The sequence below is a fragment of the Topomyia yanbarensis genome, chromosome 1, assembly GCF_030247195.1.
Source record: "Topomyia yanbarensis strain Yona2022 chromosome 1, ASM3024719v1, whole genome shotgun sequence".
Taxonomy (NCBI): Eukaryota; Metazoa; Arthropoda; class Insecta; order Diptera; family Culicidae; genus Topomyia; species Topomyia yanbarensis.
The window spans coordinates 169,815,016-169,836,489 of NC_080670.1; the positions used below are offsets into that span (position 1 = coordinate 169,815,016).

Consider the following 21,474-nt stretch of genomic DNA (forward strand, 5'->3'; position numbering starts at 1 on the left):
ATTATAAGAAATCAGTATTTTATAAGTTTATAGTATTTCAAATTAAAATGATTCGGTAGAATTTTCTGGTTTAATAAGCGATCTACGAAAAAAGTTTCTAGTGATCAATGTCACCCCGATGATCAAAGTCACCCCGGTTTACGGTATTTAAAAAGCTTGAAATAAATCTGAACGCCAATTTTTAATTGAACATTATAATGTGTTTCTTGCTAATTTCACATTTAATAAAAAAAAATAAAAGTCTGCGTAGACTTTGCGCGGGGGGGGGGGGGGGGTTTGGTAAAAGTTCACTAAGGTCTACTAGGGAGGAGAGGGGGGGGGGGGTTAAAAATTCTCAAATTTCTGTGAACGTGGTTTATGAACGGTCCCTTTCGAAGAAGTTGGTTGTGATTCGTTATGCGTAAAAATATTATCTAAAACTAATCTAATGTTATCAGCTGCGTCATGTTTGTCCTGGTCTGCCTCTGAGAAGTGTGTTAAAATTGACAAAAAACACGAACGTTCACAGGAGCAAGATGAATAATGATGTTGATTGTTATGGTGATTGTTGTTGAGTCCATTGTTGTTTTGGTTGTAGTTGCTGTTTCTGTTGTTGTTGCTGTAACTGCTGTTGTTTCTGTTTTCGTTGAGGTTGTTTTTGTTTCTGATGTAGTTGTTTCTGTTTTAGTTGCTGTTTCTGTTGTTGTTGTTGTTGTTGTGCTAATTGTTGTTAATTTTGTTGTTTCTGTTTCCGCTGTGGTCGTTTATTGTACCTGTTTCTATTGAAGTTGTTTCTATTTTGGTTGTAGTTGTGATTATTGTTATTGTTGTACTTATTGTAGTTCCTGTCCTTATTGCTCTTGCTGTCTAAGTTGTTGTAGTTGTTATTGTTATTACTGTTGATATTGCTGTATCTTGGACCCTGTTTTCTTTTCGATTTTTTACTCTTACAGTTTCTTGAACGATTTGTTTCTAGAATGACCGAACTTAAATGACATATTATGTGTCAAAACGGCTAGCAGTATAATTTTTTTCCTGATCATGAAGTTTGGAAAATTTCAAAAATTAATTCAAAACCTTCATGGGATGGATTTGAACGCCCAGCTCAGCCCGTGTACAAGGGGGTGGGGTACCCCTCTTGCGCAAGGGCCTGCCTCTATGTTGTATAGTGTCTATACCAATTCTCGATACACATCGATTTGATACTTTATGCCAGTTTTTAAAAAAATCATTCTAGATTATACGTCTGTAACCTGTGGTCTCACCTTTCAACTTATCCTCAGAATCCTGGGGTTGTTAATTAAATGATAAGCAGTAAACCACTTTCTTTTTTCTCTGATTTTAAGATCCAGTTTGATTTGTCTCTATATTCGCACTGGCCTCGTTTAAAATGCATCAAACTGACGTTTTTTAACGGGAGATGGCAACTATATTTAAATACTTTTTATTTTTTGCTTTGTAGATTTTGCCACTAATAAACCAAGTTTTCTGATAAAAATAGTTGTTTTAACAAATTTCCATCACCAACTTAGAGGGTTTAGAGTATTTTTTTTTTAAATCGAGCTAATTTTATTATCCAAAAGGAAATCACAGTATTTTTTCAAAGAACTCTTCACAATCTGAAAATATTCACTGTATTTCAATAAAAAGTAATACGCTGAGTTGCCTCGTTCCTAGTAAATAGATTTCATAATATTAGAAAACTTATCACTTCATATTCCTGCGTTATGAACGAAACGGAAAATATAGTTGCCACAGCCTTATAAAGGGTTAAATGTACGACCACATGATTCTATCGCGTTATGATATGATTTCCTGCCGAAATGGTACATAACATATTGTTGGTTACGAAGCCGAAGATAAAAATGTGCGAGTATCCAGTTTGATAAACACACAGCGTTGTTCTTAAGGCGGAAGCAAAACCGGACTATTCCAAGGGATGTTCACGAAAGGTCGCTGAATGTTCTCAGTATGGTCTATGAGAATAGCATGGCAGGCAGACCCCACTGGTACGCTAGGCTCTAGAACACCACGTGCAGTTGAGTAAATGGTTTCAAGGCATATGTATCATCGTAATCGGATGTGTTCCACTTAAGGAATCCCATCAAATCGAACACGTTTGCCGTCATTACCTTTATATGCTCGACGAAGCTTATTTGCCATTTAACTCATCGAGGACCATATTTTGGCTGGCGAAGGCAGAATGATGGAACTTTCAGTATGTCATTCTATTGATTTAATTAATCTAAATAACGCAGACATGCATTAGATTTTTTTGTCTTTTTTCCTCTAGTATACAAACGTTGCGGATGATTAATCGATTAAGGGGTGTTAAGTTTAATATTGTAGCTAAAATCGATAGGATAGCATTAGATATGAGATCAATGCCCAGTTAAACTGTCGCTTAATCAAGTCTGGAGCAAATCATTCGAAACAACTTCAGGTCACCAACAATCCCAATACAATTTTTCGAGGAAAAGTTTCATTACGATTTGACCATTTTTCATCAACATTTAAAAAAAATCATTTATAATATCAATATAATGATAAAACGTAGTTTTTTGTTTTGCAGTTTATTAAGCCTACGAAAAAATGTATTAAAACAGTTTTTTCCGAAACTCGTAACGTAGCAATAAAAATGACATAAGTATAACACTAAATATTAATCGTGTATAAAAGTACCAGCGTATCTCTCGCCCCTTGCAACAATACAAACTATACGCTCTTGATTGCGGTTGCCTGAAGTAGGACAATGAAAGACCTACCGCTTCGACGACAATGAAGATAGTATATTTTAATCACGGTCAGTACAGGATTACTGTAGTTGGTTTGTAATGATTTTTACTTACTTGAGGCGAATGCAACGGTAACGATTGACATTTCTCTCTTATCCCAGTCAGAAGATCATAAAGAAAAGCTATCAAACCTATTCATCTTCTGATGATACTTGCTATAATTTTTATCTCATTTTTTTAATTACTAACAAGACCTAATTTATAATTTTTTTTTACGATAATTGCTTTTTGTTACACATTTACTACTCTCTTTTGATCACGAATCACTGGTCCTATTTGAATTATTATCAGTCATGCTTTTGATTCCCTTCCTTGCTGGCTCGAGTTTATACGCGAGTATGATTGGATCACCAAATCTTCGAAAAATCAATTGGAAGTGGGCCAACCACAAATATACATACGTATACAGTTAATGAAATAAGTCACTGAATTTCCCGCGGCGTGTAAATGCGCCGAGTTTAATTTTAGACCGGAGAAAACGCAATTCATTTTCCTAGTCATAATAACACCCAGCAGAGGATAGCCGGCAGCCGCACCGGCAGAAACTTTACGAACGAAACATTACCAGAATGGTTGCATCTACCTATATGAAAAATAGTTAAATATCCGACAAAAATTGTCCGATTAGTTCAAGCGGGCACGGTTCAAGATGGCAATGCAGATTTCCTATAGGAAAAAGTACACAAGTGCTTGTAAACGTGCGACACTTTAGGTTTTTCATTTAATGAATAGGACTCGTGGTTCAGCTTTAATACGCATTTGTTTACATGCTTCGAACAGTCTCCTTCTTTCTGTAGGATGACGACGTTTCTGCTGAGTAAGAATTATTTTCAAATGACCTCAAATGCCAGCAAAAGCCGTGTGTCGTCGAACTTTTGAAGAGTAGAGGACTGTGAGCTGTGGTTGTCGCTCTATGGGTGTAATTAGTTAATATACTTGATTATTCATATACATTTGGTTACAAAAAAATTGCGAAACATAGGTGTTTTTTTATTAATCAATAAAACATCTAACAGAAATATGTCATCAGAAGAATACTTGCTTTTGTAGCTTTGAACCAGTCTTTCCCATCTGTTCACTCATTTTACCCTCAGGGAACACGTTTTAATCATTGGTTTACGTAGTTAACCCAAGTAACAATTGAAGTTTTATAGTACGGTACAAGTGCAATATTAATTTTATGAGTGACTATAAAACTACCATAAAACCTCAATTGTCACTAGGAAATGCCGTATGCGATTTTATCACAGTTTTAAATTAGAGGGTGAATGCCGTAAACATGTAAAGACTGACTATAGAAAATGTAGTATCTGCAATTGTAGAAATCATGAAAAATACCTAAAAAATAAGATACGAGCTGTCCAACTACTTTTGTTTTTGTTGTTATTTTAAAGGCTATTTTGACGGATATGTATAATGGGTCAGACTCCAATTGAAAACATGACAACATTAATTTCGTATGATTCTCGCTATCTATTCGTTCTCTTTTTAGTAGTTAGAATAATGATGATAAACCTCGCGCGCTTGAAATAGTTAGTATGTCCGGCATACGAAGTAAGATTTTCGGTATGGTTAAAGCTTATTTCAGGTCGCCTAAAATTATTTTGAATTGCACTATACAACTTCTGTGGGGTTAACTAGCATGTGGAAGTCGTTGTTTCACTTTGTTTATCCCAATATCTCCGTCACGCTTAGATTCGCTTGAAGTAGTTGGCATGCGTTATGAAATAAAGTCAAATATATTTGCTTATATCTATATTAACATAAGTATAATAGGGTGACCAAAAATATTGCATCCCGAAGCTGCTTGTTCCCATACTACTTTGAGACTTTGTTCCCAGTTTGGAACCAATCGATATACATTTACCAATTTCTAAAAGCTGAAGTTATGGAAAAAATGCATCAACATATATGGAGAAACATCGTAGTTTTGGATGTCCGCAGCTACATAGCATTGTAAGGGTCTCAAATACCATCAAGTCTGGGATTCTTATAGAAAATTAGCTAATACTTGTCGCGCGTTGCTGCGATTTTCAACGAAATAGGAGAAAAAACACAATTTGTACCGAAGTGCCACCTGGCGAGCAGATAACCCCCAACCAATAGCACTCAAACACGCTCCATAACAAATGCGTAGTATGTATAAATTTTTACGGCAATCGGTTAAGCCGTTTAGGAGTCCAAAAAACAGATCCCGTAAAATGGGGTATCTTTGATCACCGGGGTAAGTTTGATCAAATGAGACTTTTTTCATTAACGTTCGATAGATAAGATGATTCCCTCTAACAAAATCATCGAAACAAAATACAAACCATATTCTAAACACGATAAATACCGGCAAAGATTATTTTGTCATTTAATGTACCTTTTATGAAAAATTCAAATTGAAAATGATTTCATGCATCGTTCCAATCTGTTTAAACAATTCCTTGTATATTAATGAAATCAAACAATTTCAACTGAACTGATCACCTTTTTAGAAACCGAAAATATTTTTGTCCAACAAATTTATTTAAAAAATCCCAGATTTTTATTGCTAACTGTTTTATTTCGACTATATTCCCGAAAAAGCTCGATAGAAGTCGGCCGTATCCTTCCAGGGAATTTTGTTTTCTTACGAGACGACACAATATAGGGCCATAAAATCGCCTGCAAATATGCAATTTACACGACATTTGGAGCGTTATCTTTTATTTCGATAGACATATTTTGCTGATCAAAGTTGCCCCGAAAACAACGGATCAAAATTTACAACATATTCATTTTATTTTTATAGTAAAACGAAATAAATTACCAAACAATTGGGACGTTTTCAATCCATGGGTACCAGTACTTGTTTTAAAAATGGAAACAGTTACATCTACCTGATATGAAGAAAAATTTTCGAAAAAATGTAGAAATATTGATCAATGTTCCCCAATTTTGTGCCCAACTACTTTGTCATGGAATGATCCGATTTAATCCAAAAAGTTATTTGTATTTTTTCGAATTAATTTTCGATTAACGGTGGAAAGTATGTATATGTATTTTTATGTACAAGAAGGAATTATAATTCCCTCCCCTAGGTTGATGGGTTTGACGGTTTTGAAGAACCTCTGACAGTAGGTTATTACATTACGCCTCGATAGTGGTGCGTGGAAGAGACCGAGAGGAACACACACGAATATGTGAATGGCCACACGCTTACAAAGTCAAATTCATGCTTGCGAAGTTACATATATGCTAGCACACGCGAGATCGAACACATTAACATACAACTGTTCGAGCCCTTCGCGATGATACACGCGGTGGTGAAGTCCTTACGCCCGCACATCTGAACCTTACACTCAATACCACACTCAGAATAATCGATCAATTTATACGCTCCTACTTCATCACTTTCCAACTCCAACTTTTTATCATTATTTGGCATGTCATTTTTCTTTTTTTACCACAATCTTAGCTAATACAGTTAATTGCAAATTTTCCCATATTCACTCATGATCTCATTTCAAATGTACAAACGCTCGAACCCTTTGCGATCATTCACGAGCACCTATGCCCACGATATCGCAAACACGAAAACATCCCGGTAATTAAGTGAATTAAGTTTTAGTACTTCTAAAATTCAAACGCGGTATCAAGCGTGATCCTGCAAACACCCGTGTACACGCAATCACGGATGGTAGCATCCTAGGTCCATGCCTTCAGTTGGGCCCACAAGAACGGTGCTCATATACAGTAGACAACATTCCATGGCGACAGACCGGGAAACCTAGGATAAAGTGGAACTCATTCTCTTCTAACATCTGAACAGCACACTGAAAATTAAATATTGGACTCATGGTTCGTGTCAATATTCAAAAGCTCACGAAAATATGCGAATGACAACACGGTTATAAAATCGAATTAAGACACGCGAAGTTACATATACGCTATCGCACGCGACATACAAATGCCCACGCTATACGTTAACATACAAACATTCGAGCCTTCGCAAGCATATCTCGCAAATACGAAAATTCCCCTGGAAATTGAGTGAACGTATAAATTGACAAACGCGGTCTCAAGCGCAAAACTCCAAACGCCCGTGTGCGCGGGATCATGCAACACTCAACTGCATATTATACCTTTTATTTGAGACTTGGTTTGAGAAAATCGGTTCAGTCATCCCCGAAGAACCGATGTGACATTAGTTTTGGAATATGTCCGGAATCCTGGACTTCCGGAATGGTCCATAGTGGACAATCTATTCAAAGAATGTTTGATTGGCAATCAGTGATCTAGACTTGCGAATCGAAGTAATTTTGTGACAATTTAAATAGATTTTTAGCCGATTTGTATGGAAAATTCCAGTGTGACCTTACTAATTAACCTGTAACTCCGGAACCAAAAGTCAGAACCGAATGAAATTCAATAACAGTCAATGGGAATCAAGTTTGTAAAAATCTTACACGAAATCGTTGGAAAATAGGTGTGGTATTATCTTAGGAACTTGGCGAGTTTCCAGCGGCATCAAGAACCGTCATAGTTGGCAAATGTGATCTAGACCCGCAAATCCAAGTAATGTTGCACCAATTTTAATATGTATTACATCATTCGGACAGCATGGTGTTACCAGTTTATATGAGAATTTGCTGTGTGGTCGCACAACTCGTAACTCCGGAACCGGAAGTCGGATCAACTAAAAATTCAGTAGCATGTTATTCCATTCAGTTGAAACTAAGTTTGTGTAAATCAGTTCAGCCATCTCTGAGAAAATTGTGGGAGCTTAAATGAGAGACACACACATACATACACAGACATTTTCCGATCTCGACGAACTGAATCGAATCGTATATGAAACTAGGCCTTTCGGGCCTTGGTTAAGCAGTCGATTTGTGGAGTGGATATGAGCATCGCTGTTCTTGAATGGATCGCGCGAACCATGAGTCTGATACTTAATTCTCAAAGTACGATTCAGATACTAGAAGAGCTTGAGTTGCCCCATATCACTAGATTTCTCGGTGATGTCGCCAGGGCATGTTGTCTAGTGGATATGAGCATCGCTTTGCCTTTCCACTAGACAACATGACCGAGAAATCTAGTGATATGGGGTAACTCAAGCTCTTCTAGTATCTGAATCGTACCTTGAGAATTGAGTATCAGACTCATGGTTCGCGCGATCCATTCAAGAACACACGCGAATATGCGAATGGACATACGGTTATGAAATGAAATTTATACAGTTCGAAGTTACATAAACGCTAGCACATGCGACATACAAACACACACGCGACCGAACACGTTAACGTATAAACGCTCGAGCCCTTCGCGGTAATATACGCGATCGTGAATATCACATTCAGAATCACGGCGCGCTGCCATTGGTCTAACGCAGTGTTTTGATGGGTGACATTTCCCACCTCGTCCGCAATTGTAGTGAGCGGTTCTGGCAGAGAGCTCTACAGCGCCAGTAGGCTAACTCACAAAAAAGAAAGAATTATAATTGTCCTTTGGTATAGATGCATCTACCCATCCATCGTGTGCCAATTTATTATAACTATGCAAAGTTGAGGGGAATAAGTGAGCTAAGTACGTGATTTTTTAAAGGGTTGTATGCAAATTTTGTTTGAAGAAGCAAAAGACGATTTGTTTACAGTGCTATCAAAGAAAATAAAAAAAGTAATATTAAAAAAATATTGAAAACTGTCGGAGTTATGGTCGCCTCCCCCGAAGCGCATTTCTTGGCAGAGGCTTGCGGTGAACACTCTCCCAGATTAACCGCACAACTGCAATTAAGCGACCGAAAATAAAAGTCGCAAGGACAGAAAATGCTTCGCAAAACCCGCTTCAAATATATTAGAATATAGAAACCGAATATAAGCTTCAAGTATAAAAATCGAACTAGGACTTTCTTTTGTAAGAGTCGGATAAAAAAACCTTGAGTATAAAAACCGGAAAAAATATATCTAATTTTTACAAAGTAGTTTTTAGCCGACTTTTAATATTATATCTTATGCTGAAGGATCTTTGTCCGATTTTTAAGTTTGAAGTTTATTTCCGATTTTTATTTTCTAATATATTTGAAACGGGTTATACGAAGAATATTTTTCCTTGTGACTTTTATTTTCGGTCGCTCAATTAAAAAAGTAAAAAAAATGAAAATTTTGTGGTATACTGGAATGGTTTGGTTTCTCAAAAGAAAACATTTTATTCTGGTAAAAAAAACAAAAAATTGATGTTTGGGTTGTTCAAAATTGCATACAAAAATTCATTGCAAACCAATGTTTGAATGAAAAATGAACCTTTCAAGTGCACGAGAATAGGAATACGAACAATTTAAAAAAAAAATGAAAATCGGTTGAGTAGTTTTTGAGATATCACGTTAACTGTAACTGTCCTTTTCAAGCAACTTCATTTCGAGACTATCGCGTTCGAAGTTGTGGATGGCTGTAGTTTGAAATCTAGTGCTCCGATCTGAATGGAATTTCTCCGAGATATTTTCGAAAGTATGTGCTTTCAGAATATGCAATAAAATATTTTCTATTTTTTCTACCTTAACTTTGTATATAACCCCTTAAAGATTAACAGATTAACTTCTTGTACCTAAAATAGTATTGCCACTGTCAATCATACATAACGCCATGAAAAGTATTATCTTGAATCCCTCTTGCGTTCTTCGGCAGCGTTATTGGACATACAATTTCACGTATATGGCCAGTTCCACTTGTATTGAACTGACAAGTCATTATCTCTGCGGGTACATAAATTATGGTGGGAGAAGGGAGACCAGGGAGTATGCAAACTATGCTCGAACTCCTATTCGACAGTGGTCACGACGCCACCCGCGTTAGGCTTGGTAAGGCTAAACTGATGTCAAAGGGGGTCAATTGTGGTTGTTTCACGTATTCTTTATAATCACATCATCAGTATTTTGACTAGAAATCGTCACAAAAGCCTCCACTGATTATAAAAATAGAATATGCAAGTGCAATGGAAGTATTCATTCCATTATCGCTTCATGTAGTAGGATATTGCAAAAGTAGGCGGTCTAAATTGCTCTCTTCTTAATACGGAAAACCGCTGATTCTTGCTCTAAAACAAACGTTTGAGGAATTTCAATTGTTACTTATATTACGTATATTAATATAAAAATCGAATAAATGTGTGTTGATTTCTTACCTTCCGTAAGGAATCGAAAGTCTTTTCATAATATTTAAATTCATTTGAAGCAAACATTACATTAAGGCGGGACTGGATGATGGAACGATGGCTTCGGAACACAGTTTTTTCTCTGTATACGAAATAGGTCATCGGAATTCAATCGAGCTAACACCTACCAAAATCATGGAACTAAGTTATTTGCATGAATAAATACATGAAAACATCTTTTTTTTGTAAACCGCTGACAGTTAGTGGAAGTAGGGATGGTTAACACACACACTCTCTCACACTTACGAATAGTTCAGATGGTTCTGCTAGAAATTCGATTCGCACTGGTTAGACACGATATAGCACGTCTCGAATTTTATGTTTGGTATAAATAAAAATTTTATATGTTATATTGAATAAAAAATAGATGAAAAATGTTCTTTTCGACATGTCGATGAACGACAAACACTATGTATACTATGATCCATCAATAAATTAAACGAATTCTAACAACACAAATTTGTATCGCGTGAAATCGATTGTGACGATAGTGAATAGAGCTTAGCGCGACGTTTCGGACCTTGGCTTCAAAATCATGGCGTCGTATCAGATATCTATAAAATTTCTGTATGGAATCCAAGACTTGACACTTACGATGCCTGTAAGTCTGTTTAACATGGCATGTTGCCGTAGCTTGAAGTATTTTCTCTTTCGTATTTTTAAGGGAGTGGGGTGTTGACGTAAGGGTTGTTGTTGTTGTTTATTTGTGGCTTTAACCTCTGTAGGTCATTCGCCTTTGACGTAAGGGTTTCAGCGCGAAAAAGAAGACCTTTTGGCAATTATTTTGCCGAAGTGAAGCGAATTGATCTAAACTTTACTACATTGTAATGTATCGTTTCAATAACATTCTGTAATTTTTCTATGTTAAAATATCAACAAGCGATTCAGTGACGAAGCTTTTTGTATAACGTCTCTGGAAAAAATACGATTTGCATACACATTATATGTATAAAATACCTAACCCCTACGTAGTTTTCGAGATAATTTTTGAATTAAGGATTTTTTTACTCATTTGAAAAAAATTGCGATTTTTCACGAAAAAATCCGCCATTTTTTGAATTATAGACTGTTATTTTAAATTAGGTACAGCATATTATAGAAATGATACATTATAATGTACAAAAGCTTTGATCAATTCGTTTCACTCGAAATTCTAAAAAATCGCCAGAAATGTGTTTTTTTTTGCACTGAAATCCTTATCTCCTCTCTTAATATTTCGGTAGTCGCGTCATTATCTACATTTAGGCTACCATCTGAATCTATAGGACGATTTCGTCTGAATTTTAAAACGATGTGTACTCAGTGCATTGCGCGAGCTCTAGAGATTTCAATGCTTAAGATTAAGGGTTTACAATTTGAAGTGGTTTCATAACTAATTGTTTTTTTAAAATACTAATGACGATTATTTTCGCGAAAACTTCAACAACAAGCTTTCACCAGTTCGAATAGAGGCTTAGAAAAGCATTGAAAGCAAGTGAGTCCGAGATGCCTAATATTTTCAGAAAATTTCCAAAATCCGCGGCACCCTACTGCTCAACTACATAATATCATCACTATACTCTTTGCTATATTTCGTACGAAAATTAATGTGGTAAAGTGGCACTCCGTGCTATTCCTAAAAATAGTCAGGACCAACCTATTTTTACCTGATGCGGTAAATAAAGATGTAGCAAAGATCATGCATATATTCCGTGGGCGGATAAAATCAATCTCGCGTAAGTCAAGTATGAATGAAAGCAGCGAGCATGCTTACGTTCTTGTTTTCGCTCTGCTAGCTTTCGTACGTCAGTATCGCACTCGGACAGGCCCTTCGAGCGAATGACGTCCAAGCCATTCCTGGCAGTATAGAAAACGAAAATCTATTCGCATCCTCGATTCGCCATGGAAGGTGTGTTCCGGCAGTATTTTCGGTCAAAAGAAAATGAATATTTTTGATATGACGTTCAGGAAATGTTGTACTGAGATGAAGGTCAATATAATATTTACAAGGAAGTAATAATGTTCGATATAAACGAAATTTTCAAGTTTGAGATTGTCCTATGCTGATGTTAAATAGTTCAAGAAATCGGTTTGATTTTTTGGCCGCGGTTTTTTTTAAGTTCTTATCCCATAAGTTAAATCGGATTCAAATCGTGATTGTGACGTAGGATCCAGCATTTTCAGAAATTCGTACTTACTTCTTCTTGTTCCGCTTTTAAATGATTCATACAAAGTGTGAAAGTGTATTAGGATCATCTGAATATGTGTATAAAAATAACATTGATATGTTGTAGGTGGGTACCTACCTTAGTGTAGATTAGGTTAAGTACATTCCAAACTAAAAAATAGTTAAACACGAAAACAAGAATAAGATACCACTGAACAGAGAAAAACAAGAAAGTAACCAAAGATGAAAAGTCATTGAAACTGTATCACTTAAATTGTATACTATACAGAAATGTAACAAAAATGAAACAATAAATATTTAACTTAAAAAAAACGTAGGCACCGTATTTAAAAAAAAATGCAGATTCTTCCAAAAAATATTTTGATTGACAAATAAGAATACATCGCGGGCTATTTGTCATAAAGTCATGTGGCCTAAGGCCATTGGGCATAATAAGTGTTTAGCATAACGGACATTTGGCATAATTTTGAGTAGTGATCATGCTGCAGATCATTAGGCATAAGGGACCATTAATAAATTACGTAATGCAAAAATTGCCCCAAATTGACTTCCCCCTCCCCCATGTAACAAATTGTCATAATTTTATCTATCACTCTATAGTTTTTTTATATTTCAGTAGAAACATGTTACCTAACGTTCTAACTTACTCTCCCTCCCCCCTAAAAGCGTTACGTAATTTATGAAAGGTCCCTAACGGACATTTGGCATAAGTTTGAGAAGTGATCATTCTGCAGGTTATTTGGCATAGCGGACGTTTAGCATAATTATTTTCAACTTTTGTAAAACGGTCATTTGGCATAACGGACATTTGGCATAAAATGGCATCCGACGCATGCGTAGTTTATCAGCGATTGAGCCATAAGGTTAAAGCTGCACTAAGCAATAATAATAATATACCCTGGGCTTGGGTGATGAGCCTAATGGGCGCGTACTCTTGCTTGGTCGATAAGAGTGGGAGATCCGAGCGAGTGCTGGTTCATTGACCTCTGAATCTCATGACTAATAATCATTCGATCGAGTGTTTTGGCGGGCGGCTGATATGGATGTTTCTACTTTCAAATGGGGGAACATGCTGGTTCGGTTGTTCAGGGACTCATTTGATCTTGAGCATAGTGATCGAGTCATTCGATTCGGATCGATGGACTGTCATCTATAAGAGATGATCAGACTGAAGGTGGGTGTTTTTATCTCTTAAATCGCTCTGTCGCTCTGGCTCGTGAAGATGGCGAGTAACACGTTTATAACGAATCGGATTCGCTGTTTTCAGAAACAAAGATGACAATCTCTTATGGATGGAACCTTCTCTTAAACATACTGTTCAACCACTAGTTAATGCTCAACTAGATCTTAATAAACTGAAACACGTAGTTTTTGAAGAAATCCAATCAACGTGAACCACATCACCAAACACCTAAAAGTAGTTTAGATGCATGTAATATCTATTTCTATGTTATCTATTATCTTATCTTTTCTATTATCTATTAATATCTATTTCTTTATCCCTCTCGCAGGAGGATTGACGGTATTGTAAACATCATCAGGCCACAATAGATTAAATAGAATTATCTAAATATAAGGACCCTTCGCTCTTTTTGGTTTCTATTTGCACCAAGTGCTACTACTAGAGGTTAATTAGTTCTTATGTCAATAATCCACCAATCATTATGACGCAAGATTTTATTTATATAAGAAGCCCGCTTCAAGATGTTGATTACAATACGCTTCGATAGTGGTGTATCGAGGAGGCCGGGAGGGCTGATAGGAGCCTTTTTTCTGTTCTTTATCTTTCTTCTATTCACCCGCTCATAAACAACAATCAACTAGTAACAAATAGATAATTGAGAAAGGATGTGTTATGTGTGGTGGTTGGGTATTCAAGTATTAGTAGTGTTTGAAGTACTAATGTATGTCTTTCATGTTATGATCATAACTTTAGCTGTATCTTGTACCTGTTTTATCTATTGCGTCTCTCATATATTGTCTTTTATCTCTTCTTTTCGAATCCTATACTGCCATTCTACTCTCGCCTTCAGCTGGGTCAGCAAAGATGGTGATAGCCAACATCTTAACACTCACACATTCTCAAACGCGGTCTCAAGCGGGAACCTACAAAAATGGCGACATAATCGGGAAGCTTATCGATATAAGGGATCCCACTCTCTGCCAGAATTCTGGCCGCACACCGAAAATTTAATATCAGACTCACGGTTCGCGCGACCATTCAAGAACACACAACACACGCAAATATGTTAGAAAATCACGTTAGCGTACAAACGTTAGAACCCCTCGCGATTTTCTAAACAACCTACGCCCACCAACTCGCAAGCATGATTATACCCCGGTGATAAGGTTAACGTCTCAGCGCTTATAAACTTACCAACGCGATCTCAAGCGTTAATCTACAAACTCCCGCGTTCGCGCCATCATGAATCGGAATCGTCCGGAAGTCTCTATCCTCGGTACCAGACTGTTGGTCCATGTTAATTTAAAAAAAATAAATAAAATTGAAGAATTAAAAAAAAAATTGCTTCCATATCCACTAGATAAAACGTTCCATGGTGACATGACCGGGAACTCTAGTGATATGGGATAACTCACTCCCTGTCAGAATGTGATCCGTACACCAAACTAAATATCAGAATGACGGTCCGCGAATATATGAATGGCCGCAGGGTTTCACAATCGAATTTTTACACGCGAAGTCACATACACGCGAGCACACGCGACAAACACGTCAACATACGAACGCTTAAGCCCTTCGCGATCATCTACGCACACCTATGCCCGCTATCGCGCAAACTTGATAACACTCCGGTAATTATGTGAACGTTTTAGTACTTACGAAGTTACGAACGCGAATCCGTAAACGCGCGCGATCATGAATCGGTCACGTCCGGAAATCTTTAGCCTTCATTCTAGTAATTTAGGTCCATACATTCAGTTGGACCAATCAAAAAAATAAAGCTCATATCCACTAGACCACACGCTCTACGGCGACATCGCCGGGAACTCGTCATATGGAAGATCTCACTTTCATTTAGCATCTGAGCCGTACACCAAATATAAAGTATCAGATTCACGGTCCGCGCACGATTATCCAAAGAACACACGCGAATATGCAAAATGCACGCGGTTATAAAATAGATTTTATATACGCGAGGTTACATACACGTTAGCACACGCGACATACAAACGCACACGCGATCGAACACGTTAACGTACAAATGCTCGAACCCTTCGCGATGATACATGCGATCGCGAGCCCCTACGTCCGCACATACCTGAACCGTACAATGGATATCACATTCAGAATCACGGCCCACTACAATTGGCCTAATGCAGTGTTTTATTGGGCGACATTGCCTATCTCGGCTGCAAATTGTAGTATGTGATTCTGACGGGGAGCCCTTCCGAGAACCTAGCTCTACAGCTCCAGTAGGACAACTCTCGAAAAAAAACTAAGCAATAATAATATGTTAGTCCTGTCACTAAGTTAGTGTCGGATTCTGATGAGAGAAACTCGAAATGCCTCTCCAATAACTATTTTAATGATAATAATGTGCTGTTTTCCATTACCTGATATTGATTATATTTAGGGTGAATACAATTTTAACTGATTTTGCCTTCTTTAAAATATGAGCAGTTCTTTTGAGTTTCATTTTTGAACTTCTTGTGTTTGCTCATGTTTGCAATCATGGATAGTTTGTTTATGAATTTCGTGTAGATTTTCCAGATTTTTGCTGATGTAGCGCACTAGAACTGCAATCCACCAGACGTATGTTTTATTTTAGTTATTATTGTGATCGTCAGAGAATTTTAGCTTTCTAGTACTGCGTTTCAATTATCAAAATTATCCTTATTACCCTTCTTTATTTCGGATATCGGGGGATATTCGGACCTACCTAAGCAAATCACCCGTTTAGGTGGATAGATGCGAAAGAATTTGTCGGTCAAAGGTCCAGCTGTTAGTTTGAAACCTTTTGGTGCCATAAAAGCTTATTTACCTATAAAAGATTGATTGAAGAAACTAGAAAAAATAAATTGCGTTACGAAAACTTAATCTCACAGTCACAGCTGTCAATTGGTGCATCATGTATTTTCTTTGCTGTGGCGTGTGCAATCGTGCGCGTAGTCGCAAGCCGTTGAACGGTGGTTGATGGGATAGGGAGTCAGTACGCTCATTTCGCTCAACAGTGGTGAGCGCCTTGAAAGTATCTGTGTTATCACCTAAACAAAAATCATTTCATAAGATAGTAGCTTCAAGTTTTCTAAAACACTGCTATTGTTTTTACTTTTACTTGTTGCTTTTATTACAGTTTTACCATTGTAGTGATTTTTGTTTTGAGTATAGCCAAAAAATTAAACACTTTGTATATCCTTTCTAAAAAAACAAACAATTAGATTCAGCTGTCAAAACTAATGTTTTAGAATAGCGGTTCCACGAATATGTTCGACAGTCAGAAAGTCTTATGATTTTCTGAGACATCCAAGGGGTCTTAATTACCCCCACAGTCCTAATAGCCCCGGGTCCCCCTATATGTAGAATGAATTTACATATATTGAATCATCGCTTGTTACACTGATCTAGCACTTGGGAGAATCCATAGTAATGCGGCTTCGCCGCATAACCTTGCCCGAGGCGAGGAGGCCGCCGACCCATTGCACAGTGGTCCAGAATGTGAATTTAGCAGGAATTTTAACTTTTTGCTAAAATTAAATGACTTCTTTTTGTTTAAACAGATCCTAGGGTGGTTCCAATTTTAGCAATATTTAAAATTGAACATTTTAACGGTTCGAGATACTGCTTTAATGTCTTCGGTGAAGCTGTAGAGCAACACATTTTAGACAAATTTGCTGAAGACTTGCAAGCTTTAGCTGTTATACTTTCCATTGTACGAGAAACCCAAATGTAAGCTTTAGGGCGTTTCTTTAAAAAACGGTTTTATTTCTGTAACTTTTGTAGTTTCTATTTTACAGTATAGTACCCTTTGGACAACTTGAAGATTATTTTAGGGCGCATAATTTTCCTTAAAATAACGACTATTAAACTTTTTTCGCTTCAAAGTTATGAGAGCTTTTATATAAAAAATATAACTTCTTCAAAGAACATTATCTTCGATTAGGGCACTTAACATTAAATACCGATGCCGTCATATGGAATTGAATGCTTTGTAGTATTAATCACCAAAAATGGCAAATACGATATTTTTTATATCTAGCAATATTTACTCAAAAAATAGTTAATTTTTAGTAAAAAGTATATATAACTTTCTAACGAGAGGAGTCTGAGGTTCGGTATATTAAGACAAATTGTTCTCCTTCAAAATATCTGATAGTATTTCTAAAGTGATCTTAATGAAAAATCAAAACTGCAAAGGTATACAAATAAAATTGTTTTTTAAGAAACACCCTAATTTTTTTGGTAAATTTCTTGTAAAAAGAAAAGTACACGACAGACAAAGACAGCGAAACTCTATTTCGAACCAATAAAAAGTTAATTTCTTGATTTTAAAAAGATTGGAACCACCCTATTATTTAAAATAATGGAAAAGTATTGTAAAATGCAATATTTTATCATGAAAAAGAATTTATATTTTTTTATATTGTCCGCCGTGAAAGTAATTTGAACATATTACAAGACGTTAATTCATGAAAAACCAAATTTTTAATATAACTTTTTCAGTTTTCATTTTTTCCAATTTATCCTTCTGATGTTTTTAGAGCTTCTGAAGACGAACATTTTCTTTTAACACATCAAAACTCTAGCTTCTATTATTCAAAAGATATAAGCACTTAATATATCAAAAATAGAATCTTAAGAAATTTCAAAAATTATCGCGTTCGCTATTTTTGCTCAATTATGTATAACTCTCATCATGACCTTATTTATAGTCGAAAAAGAATTATCTTTTGTTTGCCCCAATGAGTGATATTGTTGTTCCAGAAAAAATCCCATTTTAGGTGAAAAAGTCCTCATAACTTTTCAACAAAATTAGTTAGATAAGTGGTGTTATAAAACCAATTGTTCGCCTTAAAATAATCTTAAAGTTGTCTGAAGACTACTTCGGTTTTAAATCAATACCGCAAAAGTTATTTGAATAAAACAGTTTTTCTAAGAAACACCTAACCATCGATTTTAAATTTGTTGTAAAACAAAAAGTATGACAGATAGAGCTTATATGTCTTTAGCAAACTTTTGTCGTTCTAGAACTTCGCTAAAGGTCGTTTGGCTATAGCTGGAATGATTAAAAAGTTAAATTTTTAATCTTGGTAAAATCCCTAAGTGTTGTTTTAACAAGAAGAAGGGGCTCACAAACTACGAAAACCTGTTTAGTTTTAGTAAAATCTCACAATTCTTGCTAAATTTGCATTCTGGACTACTGTGCATTGTCGGAAGCGGCGGCTCCTTGCAAGCAAACTTGTGATTAACTCGTTTACCCGGAATGCTCAATAATAGGGGCTATGAATTAGTGTAAGTCCGACGGAGCGACAGCGATGACGGGCAGCACACGACTTGAAGCGATGTGGCGAACCCACATTAGTCTTAAATGTTATTTATTAATTTGTAAAGAAGTATGAATTTATTAATTTTGGACCTTCAGCAGTAGCACAGATAAAAATTATGCTGAACGACCTTACTTCTTGTGCAGTTTAAAATTATGTCTGTTTCCCTGTAGATAAAAATGGCAAATGACCTCCAGTGTGATCACTTCTCAAAATTATGCCAAATGTCCGTTATGCCAAATGACTCAATCTACGCAAAAATAGATATTATGCCAAATGATCGTTATCCTGGAATTAAAATAAATAATGCCAAATGATCTTGAAAGTGATCAATTCTCAAAATTATACCAATTGACCATTATGCCAAATATCTATTATGCTAAATGACCTTAAGCCAAATGACCCAGACCAGCTAATTTGATATCCAAATAAATAGATTTGGCTCATTATAACTTTAAACCACGTGCGCCTAATAAAGTGGCCAATTGGAACAAAGACACTTCCACTCCCATTCACACAAACGTACATGTGAAACTTCGCTTTGTCCAAAATATTCCCTAAAACCGATTTTTTGCTCACTTCTTTATAGTAAAATATAAGGCCGCCTGCCATTACCCCAAGCCAACATCCTGCCACATTCACAGACATTCAAACAAAGCAAACACACATCAATCCACCATCCACCATGTGTTTCCCGTCACGGTTTCTTTCACATGTACCAGAAAGTTCAATGCGACCTGAGATCTACATTCCGCTACCGTCCACTGCACCGAACCACCCTTCGAAATCGCATTGGAATTTTCGCGTTGACGGTACATCCAATTTGCTGATCGATTACGACTTCAGTTGGATCAAGCGAAAACTAGTTGACCGACGAAAAACAATCTCCGCCGGAACACATGACTGACTAGCGTCTATACAAACAACCTCCCACGCATATTTTTGGGCCGCCTTAAAACGGCCCGTTGGCGACGGCGGGATAAAATTGGACAATGGCGTAGAAAAAACGATCATGAAGCAAAAATACCTACCCTCTGTCGTCGGTGGGTTCGAAAACATGTCTCCCACGAACGACGACAGATTTTCCTGTTATGCGTATACAAAGCGTTTTCTTTGGTTTCCACAGAAAACTAGAACGTTGTCCTAAAGCAAGACAAAAAAAATAGGCGCGTGTTCAACCACACCATCAACCGCCGTCTACCTCGTTAGTACCTACCTATAAAAACTTTTTTAATTCATACTGTTTTGTTTTGGTATTCTCTTTACAGGCCCGTTGAAAAGGCAAAACAACGTGAGCTGTTGCTCCGCAGCACAGTAGTCTGCAGTGGATTCTCAAAACGAAAGTGAATGCGAACGCGACAGGATCGACGATTCCCGCGAGCCGTAAAAGTGAATGAAGTCAGTACAATAGTGCTCAACTATTAGGAAATAAGAGGAAAACGCTGATTTAGTGTACATTTAAAAGTGTGGCAACATTAAGAAAGCTTTCAACTATGATTAAATTATCCAGAACAACTGGGGCCTACGCTGCCCTAGTATCAGTAGTGTCCGGAACTATCATGTGGTACGTAGTTTATATTACCGTGCTTGTTTGAAAAATAGTACATTGTAGTAAAACGGTTGTGTTGTTTTATGCAGGTTCAATTTTCGCCCGCTGGGAATATTCTTCTTCTCCGGATTGGTGTTGTTTTGGTGTCGGCAGTACGCCAACCTTCGCCTCCAGATGACCCCCCTGGTGGAAGAAAAGCTACGAAACGTGTGCCAACGTGCGCTCCAGCTGCGGGCGCAAAAGCCTGGCCTGTTTTGTGCGCTGGTGTCCAGCTTCCTGGTTCTGTTGGCCATCATCGGTCACATGGTGTCCGGAGCTTACATTGTAATCACGCTGCTGGTGCTGTCGTTCGTGATTTCGACCAAGTATGACATCAAAATCGTGGCCGATCGTGAACGATGTGAGTACACTTGTCGTAGTTTGTATAGTCCATCGTGTGTTTTTTTGGTTCGTTTTTATTTCTTGTTTGGCTTGACTTCGATTTCCATAAATTTGCTCAACTTTGCGGCCGGCCAAAGTTAGTAGTCGCTGCCTTATTATTAGCAGTCGGGTGTGACCTTCACCGCTTCTCAGCTGCTTATTGACGTTCGTGGCGACGTCGACCGGAAATTACTTTTTTTATTCTCAGTATACGTACGATGAGTATCGTATCATGTATGACGCATAAAAATATTTTTATTGAATTTGTTTACTACGTCCACTGAACACGGATATTTCGCAAACAAACTTGCAACGCATTAAAATGTTTTAAATAAGAAAAACTTTCCACAATTTTTTTTCATGTGTAAACAGTCTTCATAAAAGATAGGGTACCTAATTATAAAGTGGATTGTTCACAAACGTAACTTGTATTTAATACTTCATTGGGGATCAAATTAGATTAAATTAGTGATAGTTACAAGGAACAACGTTGAATAGGATATTATTATTTTATTGTGGTGTACAGTGTTGGTTGTCATTCACCAACCATGATAATTTTAAAAGTGAATTTCAGTTCATTGACAAGCTACGTTTACAAAAGTGGCGTTCAATCTATCTAATTCGTTTTAAACCTGCTCCAAGCATCGTGCATTCTCCGAAATTAAATTAAATTAGATTAGTACTAGTTACAAGGATTTTCATTTAATAGGATAAAATATCGAGCATCGTAAATCTTCGATCCAATTTGCTGCGTCAATTTTTATCATAAACAGTCAGTATTTGGTGTAGTAGGCTATTTTAGTTCAAGTTGATATTTTCATGATATTTTTCCCTCTCGAAGGTTGATGGGATTGACGGTATTGTTAACATCATCAAGCCACAATAGA

General features: G+C 36.8%; 1 protein-coding gene across 1 annotated transcript in view; it reads left to right on the forward strand.

Annotated features, from left to right (window-relative positions):
- The window catches only part of LOC131681002 (reticulophagy regulator 1), a 60,125-nt gene that overhangs the window by 19,762 nt on the left and 18,889 nt on the right, over positions 1-21,474 (forward strand). Inside the window, exons 2-3 of the mRNA XM_058961712.1 lie at positions 19,887-20,182; positions 20,257-20,567. Of these exons, the coding sequence (XP_058817695.1) occupies positions 20,112-20,182; positions 20,257-20,567 (382 nt within the window). The 5' untranslated portion in view covers positions 19,887-20,111. The remainder of the gene's footprint in view (positions 1-19,886; positions 20,183-20,256; positions 20,568-21,474) is intronic.